Here is a 26,457-nt window from a genome sequence, read left to right on the forward strand (position 1 = left end):
GATATAATTTAGTAGCTGTTAAAGCTTCACAGATCATATGATGTTTAAAATTTGGCTGATAAAATAAATGGGTTTACGTAAAACTGTCTTGCACAATGGACTCAGATCAGAGTTTGGCTAGTTATACTTTGGACATGAGTACAGACACTACAGTCTACAGCTGTTTGTTGAGATATAGTAAGTTGTTCACCTGCTGTGGCTGCTCCAATCACCTGTATCGCCCGTCACAGAACAGCAGCTGTGCTTTTAGGCAGATCAGATGGACGGGGGACACACAGAGAGCGAGGCCGTCCAAAACAATGTTCCCTTTCTCGAGCATGCTACATGCTTTTGTAAACCCCATTGTATTCAGTAATAGTGTTGTCAAACTCTGAATGAGTGTAATGGGGCAGCATTGGTCGGGTTATGTTGGTAAATATCTTCATAAACATAATGGCAGGTCAAGTGGAGTTTTGCCATCAAATGCAAATGTTACATTTGCAATTAAGTTAAAATGATCTAGCAGAAACTATACGTAGCATAAACTAATTGGGTAGTATAACTTAATGCTAATCAACATTTTTAGACTTCTGTCACATTTATTGTCTGACCATCGTAGATGGTAAATCTGTAGCGAAACTTCTGAAACGTTTGTTGGCCTCCTGCCATATTGAAGGAGAAGCCGCCAAAGTTTTTGAATTGCAGAGGAAGCTCTTCCTCATGGGACAGAATGTATTTCTGTCCCTCTTTTTCTTTACACAAGGTCCTGGAGATTATTTTTACAGACTAGGGGATGTTGTACTTATGCAGTGGCCAACACCCAAGAACAGGAAGCCACAGTTTCTATGAAAGACCACGAGATGGAAGCAGATAGCATCAAGGGAAAACAATATTTTGGCTGGAGCTCATTCTGGTGGCCAATTAGACCCCAATGCCTGTATGATTTACCACTTCCCCTACCTGCTTTTATATGTTTGGGGCTGCTGTGTGGAACACAATGACCCCTGATTAAAGATTGAGTTCAGGCTATGAGACAGTTGTGGCGCCATTCTTATCAGATGCCTCCCTCTCAGAAAACGCCACCTGAAATCAATGGTTGTCCAGTTTGCTAAAATGAACACCCTCACAGGCAGTGAGCTTGGACTTTATTTTAAATATTGTCAGTTTCATATGATTAAATCCATTGTGATACGTGGTGCTACATCTGGTTTTTAATGTAATTTATCATACAGTCACCTAATTCACTCCACAATATTTGATCTGCTTGCTATGCTCCAGGCATAAATATGATAGATATACTGGTTGCTGCTATTCATCTGTAAAAGTGTCATCACAGTAAATTATGAATTACGTTGGATCAATAATTAACTCAGAAAGTGCAGTGTGTGTGTCAAGAAGTCACTACCTAAGTATTAAGTGTCCTTTGTCTTTACTTACTGTGACACATTGTATTGTATATGCGAGAGAAAGATGGATTGTTTGTGTTAACTCCACCCTCTCCTGCAGACATGAGCGGAAGTAAAGCCCAGCTTTTGAATGGCTGGGTGAAGTGAAGTGAGGTCACTCAGTTAATTCCATAATGAAATGCGTCTGGGTTAAGATAACGCCTCAAAGGAACAGTTACATAACCTAAAATTGGACTCGCCTCAAATTTGATAAAGATGTGCAGGACTGACTTTAATTGGTATTCATTTATTTATTTATTTGTTTGTTTTGACTGTGTGTTGAAGGATTATGAGTTGCGATTGTACAGTTACCATCACCTTAGAGTGTTCTCTCTGGGCATGTTCATGTTGGGTGTACAGTGTAAGATGCAGCAGCTCTTAATATGAATAATCCATCAATTTAAGGACAGTGGGGTATAACAAGGGTTTCATACCCCAAGGAGGTGTTCACGGGCAAACAGTGAAGTGCTCTTGACTGGCCAAATCACTTAAATGAGTATGCAATTCACTTGCTAATGACCAGACTGAAGGCAAAACGCCACTGAGACCAGTAAGAAGTAAAGATGGCTGTGGTACAACTCCCACAAAGCATTGCCAGGGCGGCTGTCAAGTGTATGCTGATTGGCTTGGGGTTACAGATTTTAGGCAGTCATTGATTGCAGAAGGATTTACAATTATTAAAAAATGCTCCTTATTTTTAATGTAACATGAGCACTTAGTTTTGTTTGCTTTTAAATCCAGAGGGTTGTGCTCTACAACAGTCATGCATTTCCCTTAAAGGGATTATAACACCTTCAAACCTCAACGTTGCTGTTTTGTTCAGCCGATTCTGCTGAGGCACATTACACATTTAATGTTTGCCAAGTCAATGTAACTTGTTACTACCATCTTTGGATTAAGACTTCCCTTTTAGCACTGTAACTTTTCTAATCCTAAAAATTCAATTATACAAAACTAGTAAATTGTCCCTGTTTTCTTTGCTCATGCTTTTTCACATATGTACCGTCTTGGAAGGGTGTACTTCAGTTTTGTTGTTTCTTCGGGGAAATAGGTAAAGAGAAACTGTAATTATCTCAACCCATAAAGGGATCAAATAAAATCAACATTAACATCCCTGCTGGCTTTGCAGACAGACTCTCCAGATTAGATTGTTTAACTTATGCCATACACCACACTGTGCCCACTGCACACTGGCAATGTTGTTCCATGGCAAAAAAAAAGCCATTCCCGTGTGAGATGGTCATTGTGTGCTCCCCAGTTTATGCTAGTTTATCTAACATAACAGAAAGTGGTTAGTTGTATTGTATTCTCTTGTAGTTAAAAAAAAACATCTAGGCTTCAAGTTTTTGTAAAAGGCAGAAGTAAACATGACAGTGTTCAGTGTTTCCAGGTAACAAGGTCCAGCTTTTTGTCAACTTAGTGACTTCGAGGCTTAATATGACTATTGCAAAGACTTCCACAGTGACTCTACAGATTACATGGATACGTTCTCTTGTGGCGCTTTCTGTCTTGGCTGTGTTTCAGGAGAACAGCATACCAATCGTTTGACCAAAGGCAGCGAATATGAATATGCTTACTTGATGGCTAATTGCAGGTATCCAATGTTTGCCTGGGCAGCTCCTACATTTTTTTTCTGGTTGAATTTATCACTGTAAATGGATTCTTGATGAAACAGATATAACTGATTACGAAATGTCAACGTTAAATCAGTTAGAAAAAAAGTGAAGAAGTGGAAAAAAACATGTTTATATAAATGTGTGACAAATATGCAAATCAACACATGAGCCAGTGGAATTTTCTCATTCGTTATGTATGTTATGTATGTCTTCGTTATCACATTGTTATGTGCAGCATTTGAACGGGATTTCACTGAGCTTCTTCCCACCAGAATGCCATAAAATGTTACTTAGGCAAATAAACCTGATTTCTACATGAGTCAGATAGAATGGTCTTTTCTTTAGTTTAATTCTCATTGAAGAAAAGGTATAAATGCTTTGGTTTTCTTGGGATTATACCGCCGCAGAACAAGCAGATGATTTGTTGGCTGGAGCATAATTTTGCTATTGCACACTTGGTTGTACTGTGATCATCAACCATTTTCTAATTGCTCAGCCCTAGATTTCAGGTTGTGATTATCACATTCTCTAGAGATAAAACATTTATCTTCCAGTTACTTGCTTGGACAAAATGTGCAGATACGAAATTTATTAATGGCATGAATTTAAATTGGCTCCTCAAACTAAATTGAAACAAATAAGACAGACCTGTGATTAATTTTGTTCATATGTCCTAAATTAACCAATTAAACCAATCTGAGGTCATCACGAATATTGTAATTGCAGACCTTAAAAATTTGAAAAGAAGTAATCTGTCTTTCAACAGCTCCTAGTGTTATCAAAACGTTTCCAGGATACAGTGCTAAGAAGAAACTTGAAGTCATGAGTAGTGTTTTTTTTTTTTTTCTTCCCACAAAAACAACCTTCGCAGACATCTAAAGCGCTTCAGGCTGACATGGAGCAATATGGTGTGGTGATTTCAGCCCCCACCATATACTGCATAAAGAACCAAGTTGAGCACATGGGTGAAAGCCAAGGAGGACTCCACTATTGAGCGAAAGGGCAAGAGTAATGTTTGCAAAAACTTTCATCGATAACCCTGAAATCTGAGATTCTGGGGTAATTTTCAATGGATATGTGAAGCCAAAGCAGAGCTCTTTGGGAATGCTCCGCATCAGTTTGCTCACAGGTGATGACATGAATAACACAAAGAAAAGTGCTCGCTCTACAGTAAAAGTTCTATTATTCTGTGGGACTGCTTTGCTCCCTCTGCTAATGGAGCTAGTGAAAGTCTATAAGTAATGATGAAATCAGTTTTAGAGCAGAATGTTTTGCCCAATTTGAGAGGTGAAGGTCTAGGGTCTCTCAGTAGGACAGCAACCCAAGCTCGCAACAAGAAATACACAAAATCAGTTGAAAAGGTGCGTAGTTTTTAACTGGTTCCAAATAAGTCCTATCTTTAGCTTATCATTTAGCTACGGTCTTGGTAACTGGGCATTGGATTGCTTATGGTTAAATACCAAAAGAAGAGAGAAGAGAATGTTCTTTGATTTTGCGTTTGCTTCATTGCCCCCCCCCAACCCTAACCCCCTCCCCCCATCTTATTTTTCTTTTAAACTGTGTGAACTTGTACCATTTCAGGAAGAACTGTCTTAAAGAGACTAAAGCTGCTAAGAAAAGCCAAGTTACATCCAAAACACTCCATGTCTAATGTAATGTTGGAAACTTTCTTTGTGTTGGAAGATTGCTACTCTACAAGAAATTAATTTGGCCTACAACCTCCATAGCAAGCAGAGAGCAGCATAGTGCAGCTTTCATTTCTGTGCTAGAAGCATAGTGATAACTTGGGCTGCAGCTTTGGGAAATGATAGATGAATCCACATCTTCCAGACTAATAAAGCAGATTAATATTGGGTGAAGTGAAGTACCAGTAAGGACGACCCCAACAAGCAGATGGAGTGCTGGAAATCAGACTCATAATTTAAGCTGAAATGACAGAATAACAAAACTTGTGTCTTATATCAGTTATCACCAGAATTGTAGCCTGCTCCACCTTGTACAAAAACCAATTTGAACTTATGTAACATGGGTCAGTAATTGTCCCTCAGACTCAAAGGGGCAGTAAGGCGTATAAGCTCAAAATGACTCCAGTGGAGTTTCATTTTGATGGTTGAGATAGGAGAGGATTATTGATGATCCATTGGCTCTGCTGATTCATTGGATCTTGTCTGCTTTTTGTGTCACTTGGGCTTTGGCACAGCACTTGGGCTGAAAGTAGTCATCTTATCCGAACCCCCTGCTAGCTATCTTCCAGAGCAGCAGAATCTTTGATCACCTTTCACAGCTCCTGTCTGCAGAAACTCCAAGGAAGTTGATAGTTAAGTTCTGGATTGAATGAAATGATGGAAAGATACAACTATTGGCCAAGTTTGTATTTAACGTATTATATATGATATTTCATGCCATAGGGTTAGGGTTTAGGCACTTTATATGAAAGAATGGATATTAAAAAATACATAAAAACAGATTGGCACACTTGGATATCTGGCAGAAATTTTAATAATTAACAACATACATATACATTTTGCTACTTAATCATCTCCATCTGGAGGAAGGACCTGCAACATTTTCCGTTCCCATGACTGACTCAAGGATTTCAGGATGAATACAATTATTACTGATCTTTTAAATCCATCCTTCTTTTACCACTTTTCCGTTTCCGGGCCAATCCCAGTTCAGACAGACAGAGACCAACAACCACTCACACTCGCACTCAGAGCTACGGACAATTCAGACCGAGTTAACCCAAACATGGTGTCTTTGGACGGTGGGAGGAAACCCATGCAGACTACACACAGAAAGGTCCCAGGCTGGGAAGCGAACCTTCTTATTGTGGGGCGACAGAGCTAACCACTGTGCCACTGTTTCCATCATGCCCGCTGACTCGCCATGTGTACCTACTGTAGAAGCAGCCAAACCAAAGGACTCATCAGATCCGGGTTAATGGAGACCTCAGACTTGTGATTGTGATTCAGTATGAAGATTCAGATAATTAACCTGGGTGATAGAGGAACCGACCAGCTGTAGTGGGTAGCGGCGAAATTCATACTCGGCAGAGGAGGCGTGCAGAACAAAATTTGATCTCACCGCCAGCAAGTGGAGCGTTCCGAACACAATTTTAACTTGCGGGTGTGTCTGTTCATATCTCTGAATGTTCATAAGTAGAGTAGTGACTGTATTTGCTCTGTCTTGGGTGACCACATCAACTGGTGTTTTTGCAAATGCAATATTTATTACAGCTTCAGAAATCAGATCCACTCGCTGACCGGAGTGGCTCGAGCCTGTACTCTGCTGAGTGCACAGTAGCCTTTAGTCTCTGTCGACAATGAGGGACCTCTGCTTCCCAACTACTGAATACTCTGGTTTTGTTATTTTGGCCTTAAATATGATACGTGGCTAACACAAGCTAAAGACCTTTTAATACTTTATTCTGCAACATAAAATGCAGCAATTAATACGCCAATTATAATTTCTGTAGTCTGTAAATATGGCTGGTTTCTAACAAGTGGCAAATGAGACTACAGCCTTTGAAATTCAGAGTGTAACATGAGCCTTTTTTTCAGCTGTTTATGTTTCAAAAACTGCTCTCAACATTAATCCTACAGCACATACTGTAATCCACCAAATGAAAAAAATCCTCAAAGAAAACCATACTTAAGTTTCATCAACTTAATTGTCAATGATGTGCCAATGGAAGGGGTACAAATGCACTTGTGCTCTGTTTTCTTGCCTTTGGCTCTTTGTCCACCATAGAACTGACAAGGTCAAATAAATGCAGCTTTAATTTGGTGAGTTTTGGTAACTGAAGACTCGCTCATGCATCACCGCTGATGTTCCTCATGTTGACCCCAGGTGCGTCTTTCCATTCTTGTAAGCTATAAAACATTGAGTACCTGCTCCACTACCCCCGTTCTCTGAGGACAGATGGATGATTGACAGTGTTGGAAAAGAAACTTTAAAACGCATGGAACCAGTATACACAATTGTTTTTGTAGTTTTATAATTTCGAGGTTAAAATGATTCACTGTTCTTCATTGTATATTCCTTCACTTGTCTTTGAAGCCTACTGACGCCCACTGAGGGCATTATGGTTTTTACCTTCATGGTTCACTAATAATTGAGTCGTTTTATGCAGACAGAGCAGGGAAGCGATCTGACAAGTAACTCATAGTACAGTACAGTTCCTTGTGAATGCAGGATCACTTATACCGGAGATAGAAGGATAATTGTTGCTATTGATGATTCACTTTCAGAAATATTCTTCCATTTACGTGCAAGTTTTGACTGTTTGTGTGGGCATGATCTTTTGTGGGCTTGTTGAAAGTTTTAATAACAATAATTAACCCAGCACAGTAAAAACGGGGAAAAAATTGCGCTGTTGGAGATCTAAAAAAAAAAAAACCAAACAAAACAAAAAAAAAAAAAAACAGGTACTCAATGTATTGCTATGAGGTAATATTTTGTAGTTTTGGCAACATGACCTCAATTAAACTGCAGAACTGTCAGTCACCAAAATTGGCTGCCCTAATTTTGCCAGGACAATTTCCCTCACTTTCTAATGTAGTTGAGGAAAAATACTTCAATTGACTGATTACACACACACAAAAAAAAATCTGGGTTTCATTTTACAAATGCTTACAGATAAGCAAGGTATAGCCCCAGAGAAGGTATATGGGAAAGACCATTTTGGTGCTATGGTAAACTGACTGAATATGTACACCATAAGCATCCCTGTGTGGTGTCTGGTATACCAGATACAATGAGAGTAGAATTATTATTAAACTCTTACTGTTGCTGTCACTGTCAACTTAATCTGCTTGTCCTTATTCCTTCATCACAGCCCTGCCATTAGATCACAGAGCTGCCATGAAAAAATAATAATAAATGTAAAAAAAATAAAAATAAATAAATATATATATATATATGCTTGAAGGTTTGTGAACCCTCCGGACATGCTCAGACATGCTCACTGTTTTTGTAAAAAACGTTAAAATAATCTTATTACACATCCAAATCCCTATTTGTAAAGCACACCTTCCAAATAATGGACACACACACACACACAAAGAGATATATTTTCATTATTTAATTCAACAAAGCTGGTTTATTTCACAAAAACCGAAAGTTTTACATGTGTAAAAGTGTGTGGCTTGTGGCTCCTCCTTTTGCAGCCATTACTTCAACCAAACGTCTTCTGTAACCACTAACCTGTCTCACATCTGCCTATGGGTATTTTTGCCCACTTGCAGAACTCAGCCAGTTGAGAGAGGTTGGAGGGACATCTGGTATGTACCAACTTCTTCAGGTCTTCAACATTTCAATTGGAATAAGGTCTGGACTTTGATTTGGCCAATCCAGAGTACAAATCCTCTTTCTCTGAAGCCATTTCTTTGTACTGACCCTAAACAGGCAGCCTACTAGCAACCCTGCCATGAATGTCATGGCTTTTCAATCTTCGTCTGATTGTAGACGCATGCACATTTGTCCCAAATGCTACTGGCCTTTACCTGATTTGTTATTTTTCTGGTGCTTCTGGGTGACTGTTTTGATGGGCGCCCACTTCTAGAGTTGCTGTCATGTTGAAGGCCCTCCATTTATAAATTATTTGTCTTACACTGGATGGATGGAGCTGGAATCTTTTGGAGATGTTCTTATAGCCCTTCCCAGACTGGTGGGCTGTTACTACCCTCTTCTTCATGTCATCTTCTTTGCTCTTGGCATTGTTGATTTGTATGGGACCGCAGTGATTTGGTTGGTTTCCTCTGTCTTTCATTTAGTGCAGGCCAAACCCTTTCCCAACAATGTCTCATTTCATTGGTCTGCTTAAATGATTAAGCACCTAAATGTGTTTCACGTGAGTCTGTTACCTGCTTGACTTAACCAATGCAGCTGGCGATTCACTTACCTTTGCACATACACTAATTCCATGCTTCATGTAGTTTCTGGGTTACTTAACCAAGTCCCACTTAACAAATGCATGCAATTGATAAACATCTGACATTTCATACAGAAAAACTGGTGATGATCAAATGAGAAAATCATGGGGAAACAACCGAAACGTCTGAACTGCTGAAGGGGTTCGCATACTATCAAGCAGCACTGTATGTTTATAAGACTGCAACCCAGAGACAGTGTGAAGAAGTGAGTCTTACAAAGGTGCTATGGTACTGTAGTTTACTGAGGATGGTACTATAGTAACATTATGTCATGTCTTATTGTAAAATATAGAGGCTTATCTAATCTCTGTCAATATTATTTTGGGAATGATAATGTTTTGAAAGTAATTTGAAGCACTTTTTTTTTTCTTTTCCCAAAACCAGTTTATGTGAAGTATTGATGTGCAATTGATAAACCTCCACTGCTACAACTGCATGCTATGCCAAAATTGTGAAAATGGCAAAACTTATACCTGCCAAAAGTCAGAATGAACCTGCCATCATGCTGATGTCATAAAAATTTGACACACCAATGTGTCCCAGTGCAACTGCTTCCAGGCTTGCTAGTCTTCACCTTGGCTGACTTTGGTCTTGCAGAACAATTTTTATGATAAATATTAGTATCCACTGTCAAACAGGATCAACACACTTTTACTACGATGGATCATCATTTTGCAAAGGTTGAAATTGAAGCAACAGAAAAGAAATGTTTGTAAAAAAAAATATTCACTAGCTATTAAACTAATACAGCTGACAGAAACGGGTGTTCATTTTCAAAAAAGTGATAACATTGTCTTAACACATAATTGCTGAAATTTTGCCATGTTTTGTTGTACATATGGACTGATCAGCGCAGCTTTTTGCTAGCTAGTGTGCCAATCCTGGGAGGTCTGCCAGGCAACATACGGAGTGGATGCTTTCTCTCAAAGGGACAAAACGGAAATGACAAGGCAATCGCCATTCTGTCAGCGTTGCCATGGTAGCACAGACACAGCTGTTTATCCCAAGGTTAATGGGATGACACCTGGAAATGAAAGTACCATATTGAGAGAAACATGTGCCTGTTTTACTTAAAACAAGTAGATAACAGAGAGCAGTGTCATATCACACAGAGGAGAGACTGGAGAAGGTTGGATTAACAATCCAAAAGGACATTACAAACATCACTCATTCTACTTGTAGCGCTGATGATAAATGCAGCAAGGATTGATTGAATATCTGAAAATCCTCTTGTGACGTTGAGTCATCAGACTCAGGAAGTAGCGAAAATGCTGAAACCAATAAAAGCTGTTTATGAGAACTAGGGATGAATGCAGGCTTATAGATATTTCAGCATCAAACCTGCTTAAACCCATCTGAGTCTGAATGTTTTGTTCCGATAGCTTATGGCCGGTTGCCTGCGTTGCTGCTGGCCTAGTTGTGAAATGCCCTGAATTGATCTTCTGTACCAAGTATTACTACGACACCCATGTACACCCATGAAAATACAACACTGCGATACCTTTAAGGGCACAGGACCACAAAAATGAGCCACCTCTGTTTTCTCTTGCAATTAGAAGCTGTTGCTTCTTCTGTAAACGGCTGACAAGATGGATCAGTCTGCAGTGTTTATTTAGCACTTTTGGGTGTATAATTTTTCCATCTGGTCCCCATCACGATAGAACTTGAATATATTTTAGAGAGTGAGCAGAGTTTTGTACAGTAGCTACAAATATAACATACGCAACTGTATATAATCCACCAAAAGCACAGCGAGCTAATTCCTCAAAAATAATGGAATCACACCTTGCTTTCAAAAGCTAAGCAAATATAGAACGGTGAAGACAATCCTACAAAGGTAGGATTTGTTGTAATGATTTTCCATTGTTTCCTTACACCTTTCAGTTGTTCATGATCTGTAAAATCCTGTGTCTTTGTTGAAAGTATAACACAAAAATATATATAAAACCCAGTTTTGCAGTTTTGCTTTGTTATTTACTCTGAAATTCTCTCCCTTAATCATACTGTACCATACAATGACTTGTGCAAGTTGCTGTGTACAGTTATAGTGTACTACCGCCAAGCTTTTCATGTGAAACATCTTGGTATCAAGTACCGTGGCAATAGCTGGAGTTACTGAGGAACTGGAGTAACTTTACTCTCTCTACCTACAATTGGTCTACAGGCATATTTTGCAATTTGTGTGTATAGAAAGCTACAACAAGCCTGACTATCAGACCAAGTTGATTTTAATGATGTTCATTCACTCTCTTTGTATCACTGCACGTCACAGATGTAAGTGGTATTTCAGTGATCTTGAACTAGGTTAAATACCTGATGGAGCAGAAGAATTTTATTCATTTATTTTTTTAAGGAGGAATTTCCTATGCAGAAGTGGTAACAAATAATTTATTATAATGTTATCATAAATCCTGGTAGGCCAGCTGTGACATCAGGATACCTTATCCAACTTTGTCCCCCCCCCACCCCCCCCCCCCCCAAAAAAAAAGAAGCCCTCTAAATTAATACCTCGATCAGTCCAATAAAGCGTTTCACTAGAATAGTAATGGCGTGTCGTGCAGGCCAGTGTGTTTGCTGGCAGGTAATGTTTTAGAAAACAAAGCATTCAAAGTCCAGCAGGGCTGCGCTGGGAAAGGCGTAACCACTAGGATTGTGATGAATGGCAATGAGACAGATTAATTGACTGCTGTGCAACCCTCACTTACCTGATTTTACCACTGCTCCTCCCTCTCTGTTCTTGAAAGGCAGAATTATTTCTCCAGCAGTAAATGAGATGTAATGTCTTTGTGAATGGAAAATTAGCAAAAGATTACACATTTCTGTAGCACTTAAAATAAAAGTGACCTGTGAAAGACCGCAGTGGTTTCAGTGTGTTCAACTAATGTCTGTCTCTGAAGCGATAAAATTACATCTGTTTTTTTGATGATATATGTGTCATAATGTGTTTGCTGGGCGAGCCGATAATAAACATTCAGCTGTTTCTTTTGTAACCTTGTAGTCTTTTCATGTCCTTAGTGAACATTTAATCTGTCTTTACACAGCTGACCGCTGGAATTTGTTGTTGTCTTTGTTCTGAGATTTGTTTTATGAAACCTTATTTATTGAAGCAACATTTGAGAAAGTTTTTGTAGTTTGCCACAATTCATTCAAGAGGAAAAAGAAAGAAAATAGGGGTTGAAATTGCCCACTGGAGATCCAGGATAGTTCTTAGTGTTTTATATAGTTGGTAGTCCACATAGCGCTCTTGGTTGGTTAGGGAAATGGCAAATATTTGAAGCGACTGGAGGCAATACACTTCAGACAGCTCTGTCAAAGAGAATATATATTTTTTGTAAACCCAAATGGGATGGAAGTAAGTCAAAACCAATTGTACAACTGCCTCAAGTGTGTACTACTTTATCAACAGTATTTCCCAGAACTGTATAAACGCACGGCTAGCCCTACAGAGTTTTAGTATATGCCTTAATGTTTGTCCTAGAAACAGTAAGAGAGTTTCGCTGAAAGTTAATATAAGTTTGTTGGCTTTCCAGAGTATGCATTGTTATTGGGTGGACACTATACCTCGATAAAGCCTCATAGAATGTATTCCAATTTTTTCTCTGTGATATTCATCAGGATTCAAGGATAAACTGATTAAATATTGGTGTTCAAAGGTCAAGGCTGGCATTAATCCCCATATGGATTTCTGTAATGAGCAAATGGCCGCTTATATACACTGATAGCTATCTTATATTGAATAAAGTGTTGGTTTGGCTCTATGGTCATGGGAATCCCATTGTTACATCATTTTGGACTGAAAGTGTACAATTTAGTCAAGTCTAATACAGCTTTTTATTTTGTTGGCTCTGTCATTAGGTTGTTGATTCTCTATGATGTCTGCCCATATCATCCCATATGGAAATATAAGTTTCTATTTTCCATTTTTGTCAAAATGGAGTTATTCATGTATTACGATTCTGTGATATCAGGTCTGTATATATCAACTGGGTTAGTATCAAAAATGGTATTCTTCAAAGGAGCTATTCCATTTAAGACAACTTAAGACATTTTCCATGTTGATGGTAACATTAACATAAAACATTTTTTCAACGGAAAGACTAAGCTGATATTTAATTTTTAAATTTTTTTTTTTTGAGTAATTTATTTTGAACATGGTAAACGTTCACTCCATTTTTAAAAAATGGAGTGAGCGTTTAAAAAATTTAATCCTTTGTGCAAGCAGCTTTCTGTTGCCTTATAGTATTAGCACTGGCTTCATAATTGACGCCATTCCAGGGTACGGAATATTAGGGTTTTACTGGTAGAGACATATTGGTACGTGTAAAGCCGTGACTGACAATTTTAATCCCACTTTTTAATGCTGTCCTTCACTGGAAATGCAGCTCAAATCCATTCCAATGTTTGCCTGCTTCCAGACTGTATAAATCCATAATCTTGCAGGTGGTATTTAGAAGACAATTGATGTTAATTTAAGTCACTGGACCAAATTGAGGCATTTCATAGTGCACTCTTTTCTTAAGCTAGTGGTATATTCAGTAGAAACGCAAGCCCCTCGGTGCATGTTTATGGCTGTTCACTGGTTGACGCGGTAAAACACTGGATATTTCGAAGTAATCCCAAAACATGGTGTTTTGTTTATTTCTATATTTATTCCTTTTGTGCAAGTCACACGCAGTGCCTTTGGCTGCAAGGTAGCAACATAAAGTCATCCTTGATCCAGGGTGTTTTCATAAAGAGGGGTTTTTGTATCATTTCATGCTAGTAGCAAAGTTGCCCTATATCTGTAGGGAATGGGATCATGAATATTGTGTTAACCCAGAAAAGTAAAAATCCATGCATGCTTCCTTGTTCCCCTGATCCCTCAGCTTTTGTTGTTGCACTGGCCCATTGTACCCTCCAAGAGATCAAGGGGACCCCTGTCGGTTGTGGATTATTCCTTTGTAGAACTGCCACTGTAGGGAATAAAGGATTAAAAGAGCAGACAGTGGATGGGGATTCTACAGGAAGTTGGTTTGCAGCACACACTGCACATGAATTGTTTAAAGTGGAGTCATTTCTATTCAATAGTCTATTTGGTTTGCTTTTTTAACCACATCACAGGCAATAATTTTGTATCCATTCTCAGCAAATGTTGAGTAGGTGTTGCACTGCAGAAATATGGCTCATTGGGATATTTCTACCATATATGGATAATTAACACTGGAATTACCCGTGTCCAGATGATGAATTCTCATTGTTTACATGTTTTTCCAGCTGTGGGGAAGAGGTGATAATGGCGCTAAATGAATATGAAAGAATCATTGTCACTGCTAGAGCTTTAGCAGTAATATTGTCACAGTTTTAATTTATTTTTTTATTTTTTTTTATGTTGTGTGTATATCCTTGAACTAATGTGATGTCTGGGGACTAGTCGACATTTTTCAAAGGTTATTTTGTCTTCTGCTCCTCTAGGAAACCATGGACCTCGAGGCTGGGCAGCCTCATATCCAGATTGTGCTGCAAAGAACCAATCGCCTGTGGACATTGCAGATGAACAAGCTCTGGTTTTAGATGAATACCAAGAGTTGGTGCTTGACAAGTTCAACACTGAGTCCTCCAACCAGACCACCATGAAAAACACTGGAAAAACAGGTCTGTATTAAAATATTATGTGTAGCACACTGGTTAGTGCCGTTCAAAATGCTTTAGAGATGATGATGACTGATAAGATGATAATACAATTAGACATAAAGGAAATCTAACTCTAATTTCAAATCTAATTTCAGTTCTATAGACTTCACTAAATTCACAATAGGAGCACAATGACAATTAAAAAAAATGTTAGTTTAAAAAGACATCATGTTATGTAGGGGGCAACGAAAATGCAACAGTTACTTTTAAAGTTTCACGAGAGATTGCTTTCCTTTCATATCTATTGCATTGAGAGCACTAATTACAGTTTAGTTTATTTCGAGAGATATAGATATCAGGGGAGCATCATAGTGGTTAGCGCTGTCGCCCCACAATAAGAAGGTCGTGGGTTCGGTTTCAGGCCTGGGCCGAGTCTGTGTGGGTTTCCTCCCACCATCCAAAGACATGCATGTCTAGATTGAGTGGTGACTCTAAATTGTCTGTAGGTCTGAATGCGAGCATGAGTGGTTGTTGGTCTCTGTCTCTGTGTGTTGGCCCTGTGATGGGCTGGCGACCTGTCCAGGGTGTACCCCACCCTCGCCCAGAACGTTGGCTGCGATTGGCAGCAACCCGGAAACGAAAAAGCAGTAGAAGATGGATGGATAGAGATCAGGGTTAGAACTGACTTTCCAGAAGGTTTAGTATTCCTCAATATACAATACATTGGCAGTATGCTCTTTTGTGGCATTTTGTATTGTGCAGTCTCATGCTGAAATAAAAATCAATGATAGGATAATGGGATTTTCTTTTATTAAGACCACAACACAAAAAAGTCAACCACACACACACACACACACACACACACACACACACACACACACACACACACACACACACACACACTATGATCATGCTGTCTAATGACATTGTAATCTGAAAATCAAGCACTTCTACAGAACATCACACAGAAATTGTAAACGTTCCCTCTTCATGGCTTTTTGGTACTTGTGATGGCAAGTTGCAGTACCAAGCTCTAACCTTTCCGGAAAGCTGATAACTACCACACATAATAGTATCAGCCTGCCTGGATTTTATACATTTCTGTTTTAGTAATTCTACTATTATCTGCCTTCATTGTGTTGTGTCCCTGTCACTCACCATCTTCTTTGTATACAACATGCCTGCCTTGTTTACAGAAAATTTTTGAGGCCTACTTGAATAATTGCTGCTTCAAACATATCGCCTTTTTTGCATGTGCAATCAGGAAATCTGTGGACAGTTGGTGTGAAAACCCTGACCTTATTTGATCTCCTCCGCATTTTGTGCCGTTTTTCTCAGAGAGTAGGGTCATCTTTTGCGTATGATCGTAATGAGAGTTGTTAGCCTCCATGACAACCAAGGCCGCTGGGACAGCTGAGTAATGGTCTGGGCTGCCTTTTTACAAAGATGGAAATATTAGGTCCTGCTGTAATGCAGGGTACATTAAGTAGAGAGGGAATCTGAAATTGGTGTGAAAAGTAGGAAAATGTAACAGCAATACCACAAAATATTATCATGCAAAGGTTATTTAGAAGAGGTCAAGTAATATTTAGCAAATTCAACTTACAACATTGGTAAATTCATTCAATATTAATTTTTCCTTTTTAAGGAATCTTTAAAATTGAGGTTTATTAAATTAGGATTTGGGGTTATACCACTTTGCTTTTGGAATTACTATGACGAGACAAGTAGACATTTCCTATTGAAGCATAACATGTAATTTGGGCTGGGCGATAAAGCGATAACGATAATTATCGTGAAATAACTTTTTCTCGATAGAAATATAAGACATGGTTGATAGAACTCCATGTTTTGACAGACAACACAAATAGCCAATGATAATGAGAGCAGCGCCGTGCCGAGCCAATCACACAGCTGGAATAGAGTTACAGCCACGTCAGGCTAGGTTGAGACACAGAGAGAGAGTAGGTGATGCAGCCGGCTTAAACATAAGCACACGTGCTTACGTTTTGGCCACTAGTACATTAGGAGTGGGAGCAAAATACGTGAAAATGGCAGAAAATGTTAACACAAGCGACAGCGAAGAAGACACCCCAAAGGACACAGCACAAGGCTGAAAAGGCAAGGACATTGTTGAGAAGAAAGGTCCGAGGAATTCGGTAGTGTGGGGATATTTTGGCTATTTAAAGTCCGACAAGAAGCAGAGTAGTGTGCAATTGTGTCATACTTTTGACTGGTCAGAATTGAGACTTTCCTATTTTGTATTACCTATTTAATTTTTTTTGTAATTGACCAAAGAATTTAGTTGTCGATTTGTTTGTGTTCTCCTGTAACACTTGAAGCTTCTGACTGGTCAGAATTAAGATTTTAGTTTATTATATAATAATCTTATTTATTTGAAATACAGTTCTACAAGGTCTGTAGTACATTTCATATGTTTAACTTGTGTAAGAAAATAAATAACATTTAAACCAATATTAATGTGGTATCTTCACATTTCACATAGGAGTAAAAAGGAACCTTTAAACTTGACAGAAATACCGGAATTTCCGCTACTTTTGTCACACGCTTTGAACCCTGCATCTTAAACAACTATGCGGCTAATTTATTTTTACGGGTAACGAGCTTCATGCCGCAAATACATTTAGTGTCACATCAGACCAATGACACTGTTCGAATGAAATTAAACGCACCCACACTAAATTCTTCAGATCAGTAATTTATTTTGCGCTTCATGCACACACCCTTATCCTGGAAAACACATGAAGCAATGCATATGATGCAGCTTTCAAGTTAAATTGAATGATTGAATGATTAAGCAAGACTACATTATCAAGTGCTCAAGTGTGCTTTAGAATATTTATGTTTTTAAATATTTAAGAACTTTGAATAACATTGAAAGATGGTAAATTTAGTTTGGATGGATATTTTTGCAGCTTGCTGGCATTAATTGCTTTGCTGATGCGCTATACACATAAAAACTTAGCTGAACAATGATATATAAACTTTCCACAATTTACTTAATTTCTACTGTTGGATTTCATTGACTCTGCCCTTGAAATGTGGGCAAATTTGTCTGGGAATCAAATTTTCTAGAGACAGATTTAGTTATTAATCCCAAAAGGAATTCATCCTTCATGTTCTTGAAATAATCCTATTTCTTATCTCTAGGACTCTAATTTAGTGATATCTATTCTTGTCTTGAAGATATAAAAAACAAACCAAAAAAACCCAAATAGCTGCAGAACTCATTTTTGTTTACTGCTTCGGTACTCTCAGCTCTGGTTCTGTCCGTTAGCAAAGACGGCTAAACTCAGCTAACTAGTCAGCAGCCATGAAGGTAAGATAGTCTGTCTCACATCACAAATACAGAACAAAGACATTAAAATGGCCGCTTATACTTAAAGCTCCATATTGTATTGGGGAAAAAACTGGAACTCATGGTACTGTGGCATTGGCATGGTTCAGTGTCCCAATGTCTTTATTTTTGACGGTGCCAGTAGGGGGTGCTGAAATGGAAATGTTTGAGTCGTGCACAGCTTTAACTTGATGCTATGTAAAAATCAATGTTTTAATTAAGAACTGAGTGAATAGATCTTAAAAGTTCAGTGCGATTGATTTCACAATGCTCCCCTGTGCCTTGACCCGCTTTGAGATGGAGCTGATTGGCCGCCATTCAAGGCGCAATCCTCAACAAAACATTTCTCAGTAAAATTTCAAACAACTCTCAACCAAATTCATGAGGAATTGGAGGGCCCATGAGACATTTGCATTGATCAAGGATTTCCTTTCACACATACTCCTCTTCTTTCACAGGCTGTGATTCAAGGTCTTTTTGGCTAAGCTTCTAATTCCTTCTCTGCTGTTAGAGGGTTCAAACACACCCAGGGCCGCATTTCTAATGAAACTCCCAGGGTCAGCCAGCACCCCCTATCCTTGACTTTCCTTGGGCTGCACACAGGATTATACCACTTCAACAACAGTAATAGCAGGGATTTATTACCATTGCTGTACATGTTTTAAGTGTCTGTAAATGAGCTGCTCTATTAGAATCATGTGATGGTTAGTTCCTTCCTATGCAGGATGATTTTCACTTTGACCTGACGCTTTCAATCTTGCAAATTTCCTGCATCTAAGACCTTTTCCTTCTTGCTGTGGGCCATCAGTTTAAGCGGCACCGGCACGTTAATACGCCTGGCAGATTCTTCCATCCCTCTCGACAGGGGCTCAGCTCATCCCTCATAACATGAAGCACCCCCCCCCCCCCCCCCCCCTTACATCTCCTTGTGTCTTCCTTCCCTTCTCTCTGGACCTTGCCTTTACGTCACTGTTCTTGCGGCCATATATCAAATGATCTGTTTCTGTTGCCTTGATATCACTCACTCTCTCCGCACAGCTTGTTCGTCATGTCGACTATGTTTACTGACAGTCTGTGTTTGCTTGTACATGATCATCCTCTTGGTTTGCTTTGAGATATGATTAAAAATGGGCTGTCCTTCTCCAGAGAGGCTGACTAAATCTCTGTAACGAGGGAGGATCAGTCGATAGAGCACCAGGTCTAATCTGGTTAATGATGTCAAACGTAGACATGGTTAAACGGTTACAGACACATTAACATGTAACCTTGGCCAGGACAACAGAAGGGAGATAATCTGCCTCGTCATGGTGGTGTTGCAGAGCTCGGATTCCCCCTTACATGACACTGTTCAGTACATTTACAAACGTTGGGCTGCACAGAAGCAGACAGACTCAACTCTTAAGGTGAATCCAAATTGCTGTTGGCAAATGAAAACCTCATGACAGCAGAAATGTCTCCGGGAAAGAATTACATGGGATGCTATGAATTTTGAGAAGCGTATGACCATTAAAAACCATCCTTGAGGCTATTGCAGAGTTTTCTGAAGTGCATGGTAAGAAATTTAGCTATGTTCAAAAAGTTCAATCTTCCTTTCTTTTAACTTTTTTTTTTTTTTTTTTGCCAGAGAGTATCCAAAACTAGTGTTTGATATAGTCGCTGCTCTTGAAGTACACTCACATCTTGTAGTTTTTAGGCAAGTTGATTGTCAGAATTTGTCAGTTTCATTTTGCAAAAACATTTGATTATAGTGGATCTGAACTTTAGTTAGCATTTTCTGAAACCACTGTGCATCCTACAGTAAGTAAATAACCCAACAGATGTATCAAGCTCATTGAAAAACTGACAGAATAAGCAAAATTCTTGAATAATTCTCAGTCTTGAGGTTCAGTTTAGTTTTGAGTATATTTTGGTTATCAGAACTCAGAGGAGATGCTCACAGAAATAAAATAAGTTTCCACAGTAAATTTTTAATGACGGGAACCCAAGGCTTTATAGCGGAGGCATTATGTGACTTTAAAGTCCATGAAATTGTGCAAAATGTTATATTTAAATCACAGTCTACGAAGTGCTGGAATGAATGATTATGAAAGATAGTGACATAGCTTAAAAATGCATCAAAATATTGGAAACGCTAAACAATGCGAAGAGAGACAAAAATCTGCCCTGAGAGGGAATGTTATCACGCCTCTTTTCACATGCAGAAGTGATGGCATTATAGTCTTTAAAAGGTTATCAGGTGGAAGAAGATCACAAGGCAGGCACATGCCACCATGCCTTCTTACTGAATTAAACAACAAGTTGTCTGAAGTCATTCTCGATGCAGCTTCCCACTGTCAACTGATGGAACGTGAAGGCCACAGGAGGAGCCAGGCAGGTGCTCTGTCTGAAGGGCACATCAGGGTCTACCGCTGACTTGGGATCCTGCGATGAAATTATTTCCTACATAGAATATCTTCCCGATGCAAAGCATTTCAGACTGTGGGTTGCCTGGTAGCAGGATACCCTCCAGCAATGCTCACTCCCCTCATATTCCAGATCATTTGAGGTTGTATAGCTTCTTGGAAAAAGCATTTTGCTGTTTTTTAAGAATTTAAGAATTTTAGAATAGAACAAAGAGTGTGTGATCAAGAGAACTTAATCAAAATCCTATTTTATCAACAACAGGAAATATGGAGTTTGAAAACTAATGCATGCATTAAATATAAAAAAAGGGACCTCCTTTATCATTGCAAAAGTTTTTATTACTATGTTGATCATCCTCAAAAGTGTCCAAATCTTTAGTTCAGACAGGTATCACAGAGATTACATGGACTCATGAATAGATTCATATTTGAAGCAGGTAGGAACAGTATTGAGTCAGTCTTTTGTGGGCAATATTCAGATGCTATGATTGATATTTTGCTCAAAAATGCATAATCTCTGGATAGTATAAACACGAATGCCACGGAATTCAAAAGTGTCATTTTGCAGTGATTGAGCTGTCATTACAGTAAAAATAGATGAGTGTTTAGATAATGAGAATCCAGCTCTGATCTTGCGATTGTGGGTGCAAACGAAGGTGAGCATCCAAAGCACTTCAGAGTTGAATCTACATTCTGCTGCAGTTGCATGATTACTCTTAATTTTCCTTCTTTTTTTGCTTGTATCTCTTTTTGTCTTCAGTTGCTGTTCTTCTGAAGGACGACTACTTTGTGAGAGGCGCTGGATTGCCAGGCCGCTTCAAGGCTGAGAAGATGGAGTTTCACTGGGGCCAGAGTAATGGATCAGCAGGCTCAGAACACAGCATAAGTGGGAGAAGGTTCCCTGTGGAGGTAAAACATCTTGTCGCTACACTACATTTTGACAAATGTGCAATATTGGGCCTTGAGGGGCACCCCTGAAAGCAGAAAGTCACTGAAGTATTTATAAAGGTGAGTTTTTATAGAGACCAACAAATTGTTCAGAGCATTTTAATCCAATAGGTATTTGATTCTTGGGAAATTAAATATGATATAAAATGATTCTGAACTCCATAATGAAGGTTGAGACACATTTGTAGATTTGGCTGAATTCAGAAGGGCTTTAAATATTCAAGAGGTATTTTTAGTCTCCACAAATTCAATCGTGTCAATAGAGTTGGTGGTAGAATTGAGGCAGCACACGGATGCCTTGAAAATCTAGTTTCAACTCCTCCAGGAAGTTCTGGTGAGTTGCAGGCTGAAGATTTTTGAGGCTTTCAGAAAAAATAAAATCTATCTTGGTCCAGTTATTTTCAGGTAAACTGCAGTTTTCAAAAGATTACTGAATGATGACTGAATGATGACTGGATGAGACTCAAAATTTGCCAAAGATAAAACCAGTGGAGGTGTGCAGTTTCAGAAAAGTGGAATTGGTAAAGCATATGCCAAGAAAATGTATTCCAGTTGTATTAATTCAAGTGTTGGAACTAGCATTTAAATACTTTATATAGTTCCTTTGTGTAATTTGTGCAAAACGAAATTAGGAATGTAGGTTTTTCACTCTGTAAGTCATGAATGAACCAATAGTGAAACTTAAAACAAAAAACCTTTCTCTTTTTATAAAAAGTTATTAATCAAAAGACAATAAAATCAAATTTTTCAATTAGTTTTTTGATTTTCATAGCAATCCAAGTGCGTGTAAACGCAAGTTTTGTGGCCGACAAAGTTTAAATTTGGTATTTTTCTCGTGCTTGTCCATAAGGTCACTGAACAGACCTGAAGTGTCAGTGCTATTTATGTCAAAAGACAAAGGTTAGACACAGAAAGGAAACGGAGAACAGACTGCAAGTAATAAAGGGAAGCAGAAAAAAATAACCAATACATTGCAGTGATATAAAGGGTATTAACTGTGAAACCTTTTGGTATTATTTATTCTAGCTCATGGATTAAAGCAGAAATCCCGCTCTTTTTATGTGGTGCGGGGAATTGGTTATTAGTGCCTTTCAAATTTTATCATTTATAATGCCATTACCATTGACTATCTAAAATTAATTTCCACATGTGCCAGTATTTTATTTATTTATTTATTAATTTTTTCTGTTTAAAATGTTTTTACCCCTTGTATTGCCAAATAATTTGTGAAAATATAACATTCCATGAAAATGAGAAATAGCTGTCAGTGCTTCTCTTAGTCCTATCTCCAAACACACAGCTAGAGTCCTCCTTGTTTGTTTCTCGGCCATATTCTTTGGAGCCCTTTTTGTCGGCATGGCTTTTGATGCTGAATGACTGAGTAATTAGATTTATTTTTGCCACATCATTTTGTGTTCCGCACAGTGTTAAAGGGCACCGGATTATGTACAGCCATTACAAAGCTGCTGTGCATATGTTTGCTTTGATGCTGTGCTTATAAATAAGATGGTGGAATTCACTTTAATGACCATTTGGTGCATCTGTTAAAAAATAAGCTGAGCAAGAAGAAGAAAAGTGTGCTCTTAAAATGCAAATTGCTGTGAATTTTGTAGAGTATTCCTTTGTGAATAGATGAAGGGTTCTCCATTGACCTCTGAGTCAAAGATCATGGATCTCAAAAGTAATTTGCTTAAAAGAATTTATGAGTATATAATATAGGACCCTTACCTGCCTGTGGGTGTATGGAAAAACTCAGCTAATTAAAAGAAAAAACAAGTCACAAACAATAATTTCACAAAATATATGTATCAGTCCATTGTGCTAAAATGAATCCATGAGTAGGATAACAAATAGTTGATGCTGATGATCTTAGGTAAACCTGAGCCAAACGTGCTGGGAAAAAAAAAACAAGGCTGAAGCTGTGGCCTTTTTACTGTATACTTAACATAATGAAAAAATTATGCAACCTTTTCATGTGTATAATTTTGTGGGCTATATCATTATCATTACTCATCATTTAGAGTATTTATGCACATGCAAGGCTGAGAGCAAATGACAGCAATCATAAATGAAGTGTTAGCATGCAGACCAGGCGGGACTGACTCAACATAGTTTTTTAAGTGACACAAGGGAGACATTTTCTAGGCAAATTATACCCTTACCAATAAGTAAGACCCAATGTATCAAAGATGATGTGTTATTTCACAGCGTAGATCAAAAGGTGAAACGCAAACGGTGATTGGCTTTTTTTTAGTTGAAGGGGAAATATGGTTAAGATCTATGCTTTGGTCATTCAAGTGTTCCCTCACGTAAGATGTGGCGTGTTCATTTTTCATACTTATGCCTTGACTGCATTTGATATGTTTGAGATTATATTACAACTGACACAGTGGGCAGCAAAGCTCAACTCATTTCTAAATGTTTGTGTTTCACATACATACCAAGTGATCTTTAATAACAGGAGCTGGCTTCTGTTTTGTTTTGTTCATGTTTCGGTGCATGAGAATTGAGCAGCATGACCTTGGAGGTTGTGATTCAGGGTTTATTCGTCTCCTCTAAACAGAGACTTTTTCAATCTGTTGTCTAATTATCTCTCCACTACAAATGAGTCACACTCAACCCTGAGTTGCATATAGCACAAAGCATTTACTCTTACATTGGGGAAAAACTAATCCTCCAAACTGTTTAACCCACCTGCCCAAGAGCTTGAAAACTCACAAATACAGTTCACACATGGGTACAGGGATTGGAAAGACAAATTCAGTGAGCTGTATTATGGAGCTGCTCTGTCTCTGTAACATGATCATGTAAAAAAAAAAAAAAAGAAAAAAGAAAAACAACAACAACGGATGGCCTGCTCAGCCTGTGGCTCCTGAGCTTGACATTAATCTAACCAGGGTCCTTTTCATGGGAATGAAGTGGAGAAATCGATAGATGGACCACCTGTTCACTCAAATAGCACAATGAAAAATGAAAAATGAAACAGTGGAATTTTTCCTGCCTCAGGGTACCATAGGGAAATCTTTTCTAATAATTTATTAGGGTGTCACCAAGGTTAAATTAATTATACATGGATTACAAATCATACCTCGGAAGGGTACGCTTTTCCACACACCACTGTTGCTGAATGAAGTGCTAGAGTGGGTGTACAGTACAGCACATTTAAGAAGGAAAACCTCCAATATCACTGGAACAGAAAGTTACGAATAAATGGAGAGCTAAGACGAACCGGGATGAATGCAACATTTCTGGGAACTTAATGAAACCCATGGAGACATACTGACCACAAGCGAAGGATGTAAGCGCATTCACCACTTTGACAACACATTTGGACGAAAAAAATGTAGAAATGCATTCATATGAGGTGTGTGTCCTGTACATACAAACCACACAGCAATAAGTAGCAAATACAATGAGAATAAAGACAGAACATCTACATACACACAACAAAATACCTGAAACATGATGAAACTAGAAACTGTCGAACACGCCCGAGAGTGAGTGAGTGTTCCTGTGGTTGCCGGAGCGTGGAATTACTGAAGTCAACACTGCGTCAGTGCTGCTGGAAAATGAATGGATGATGAATTGGGTGGCTTGTATGGCTATGTGCAATAATATCTGAATCGTGCAATCAGACCTGGTGATTTTTTGATTTTCTTTTTTTTCCCACTCTTTTGTGTTTTGTCTGTCTTCCAGCGTGCTTTTAAGTTGCAATGGGTACAGCTCTCAGGGCCACTATAGCTCGAGGCCTTTCTATTAAGTAATAACAGAACTATGTTTGATTACTGCATCTAGATATCAGGCCTCATAGCAACACATGTACAACCCTGTGAATTGGTTTTACAACAAGCTAACTGACAGGAGACGAAGAAAGCTTTTGATATTGATGTTTTTTTTTTATACTGAAAGGTTAGCAGTAGCACTAGAATCAGTGTTGATGACAAGTTGCACTTAACTCTAGTGCTGTTATGCGGTAATACCCACCGTGGGTCAATACAAAAATTGACAAGCAAATTTCCATTTTTTTAGTTAATTTTGCATCCCTACTGTGTTATTTTTAATATACCTGTTTTGCAACACCCACTATAAAAATTTCACCACTCTTAATAATTCTTTTTCAAAATGAATACTCTAACACTTTGTCGGTGCTCAAGTGAAAGAATAAAGTGGGTGGTTACATGTGATTTGAGTGAGATAATCATACTGTGGTAAAAGTTAGACACATTCACCTGTTTAAAAAAAAAACAAATGCTCTAGTAGCACATTTGTTGTAAAGAATAAAAGAAAAGAAGGAAGAAAACACTTGTGCCACTGTGTTAAATCTAAAACTTCTTTTGCACACAAACTTTTATCTTGTCATTTTATTGTGTCGCCAGCATTTTTCTGTCTTGGGAAATCATGCCAAACATGACTTCGTTGAACTTGGGAATGCAGAATAGTTTTCGGCACTTTTGTTTGTTTGGTTTTTTTTTTCCTCATTTTGTGTTGGAAAACTGGGGGGGGCTTGGGTTATAAACTGAATTCAAACAAAAGAATGTCTCAGGAGATGTGGGAAGAGGAAAGTGGAGGTAAAGTGTGAAGCTCAAATAGTATTTTGTTGTATTTTAGTTTCCACCTGTTTCCTTTGAATAATATCAGTGAGTAAAGACATCTAAGGGGTTCTCTGGGAAACTGTTACTGGAACTCGAAATTTTCAGATCGGCCTCAACATACTGTGCTATACAACATGACTGTACATGGTACTGATGAAAATAAAAGTAGAGCATTACTGAAAATATCAGAACTTCGACTGACTTAAAAGCAACATCTCAAAGAGGAGTATCTCTGGGTGAAGTTTACGCTAACAAGGTGTCTGACATCATATCTCCAAAACATACAGTGAACTGGGTCAGGAAGTCGATTGATCACTGCTAGCAACATTTATTTGCTGCTATGAGCTTGTTTCATAGTTTATCATTTCTTTGACAATCACGTTTTTCAAACTGTGGCGTTAACAAAAGTGGGTCACATGAGCCAATCTCAGTCACTAAATGAAGCCTAAGACCAGTTTAATTGGGTAATGTAGTTAATAACATCTGAAGGGTGATGAACGGCCAGAGCTCTTTCTTGCTGAGCTCTCAGACAACAAATTAGCTCCATTAAAGGCTGCAGTTAAAGGAACTC

At 38.5% G+C, this 26,457-nt stretch overlaps 1 protein-coding gene across 1 annotated transcript in view; it reads left to right on the forward strand.

Moving 5' to 3' along the window:
• Positions 1–26,457, forward strand: part of ca16b (carbonic anhydrase XVI b) — a 97,155-nt gene that overhangs the window by 38,401 nt on the left and 32,297 nt on the right. The window contains exons 3-4 of the mRNA XM_029501531.1: positions 14,428–14,607; positions 21,107–21,255. Of these exons, the coding sequence (XP_029357391.1) occupies positions 14,428–14,607; positions 21,107–21,255 (329 nt within the window). The remainder of the gene's footprint in view (positions 1–14,427; positions 14,608–21,106; positions 21,256–26,457) is intronic.

Source organism: Echeneis naucrates, chromosome 5, assembly GCF_900963305.1.
Source record: "Echeneis naucrates chromosome 5, fEcheNa1.1, whole genome shotgun sequence".
Classification (NCBI taxonomy): domain Eukaryota; kingdom Metazoa; phylum Chordata; class Actinopteri; order Carangiformes; family Echeneidae; genus Echeneis; species Echeneis naucrates.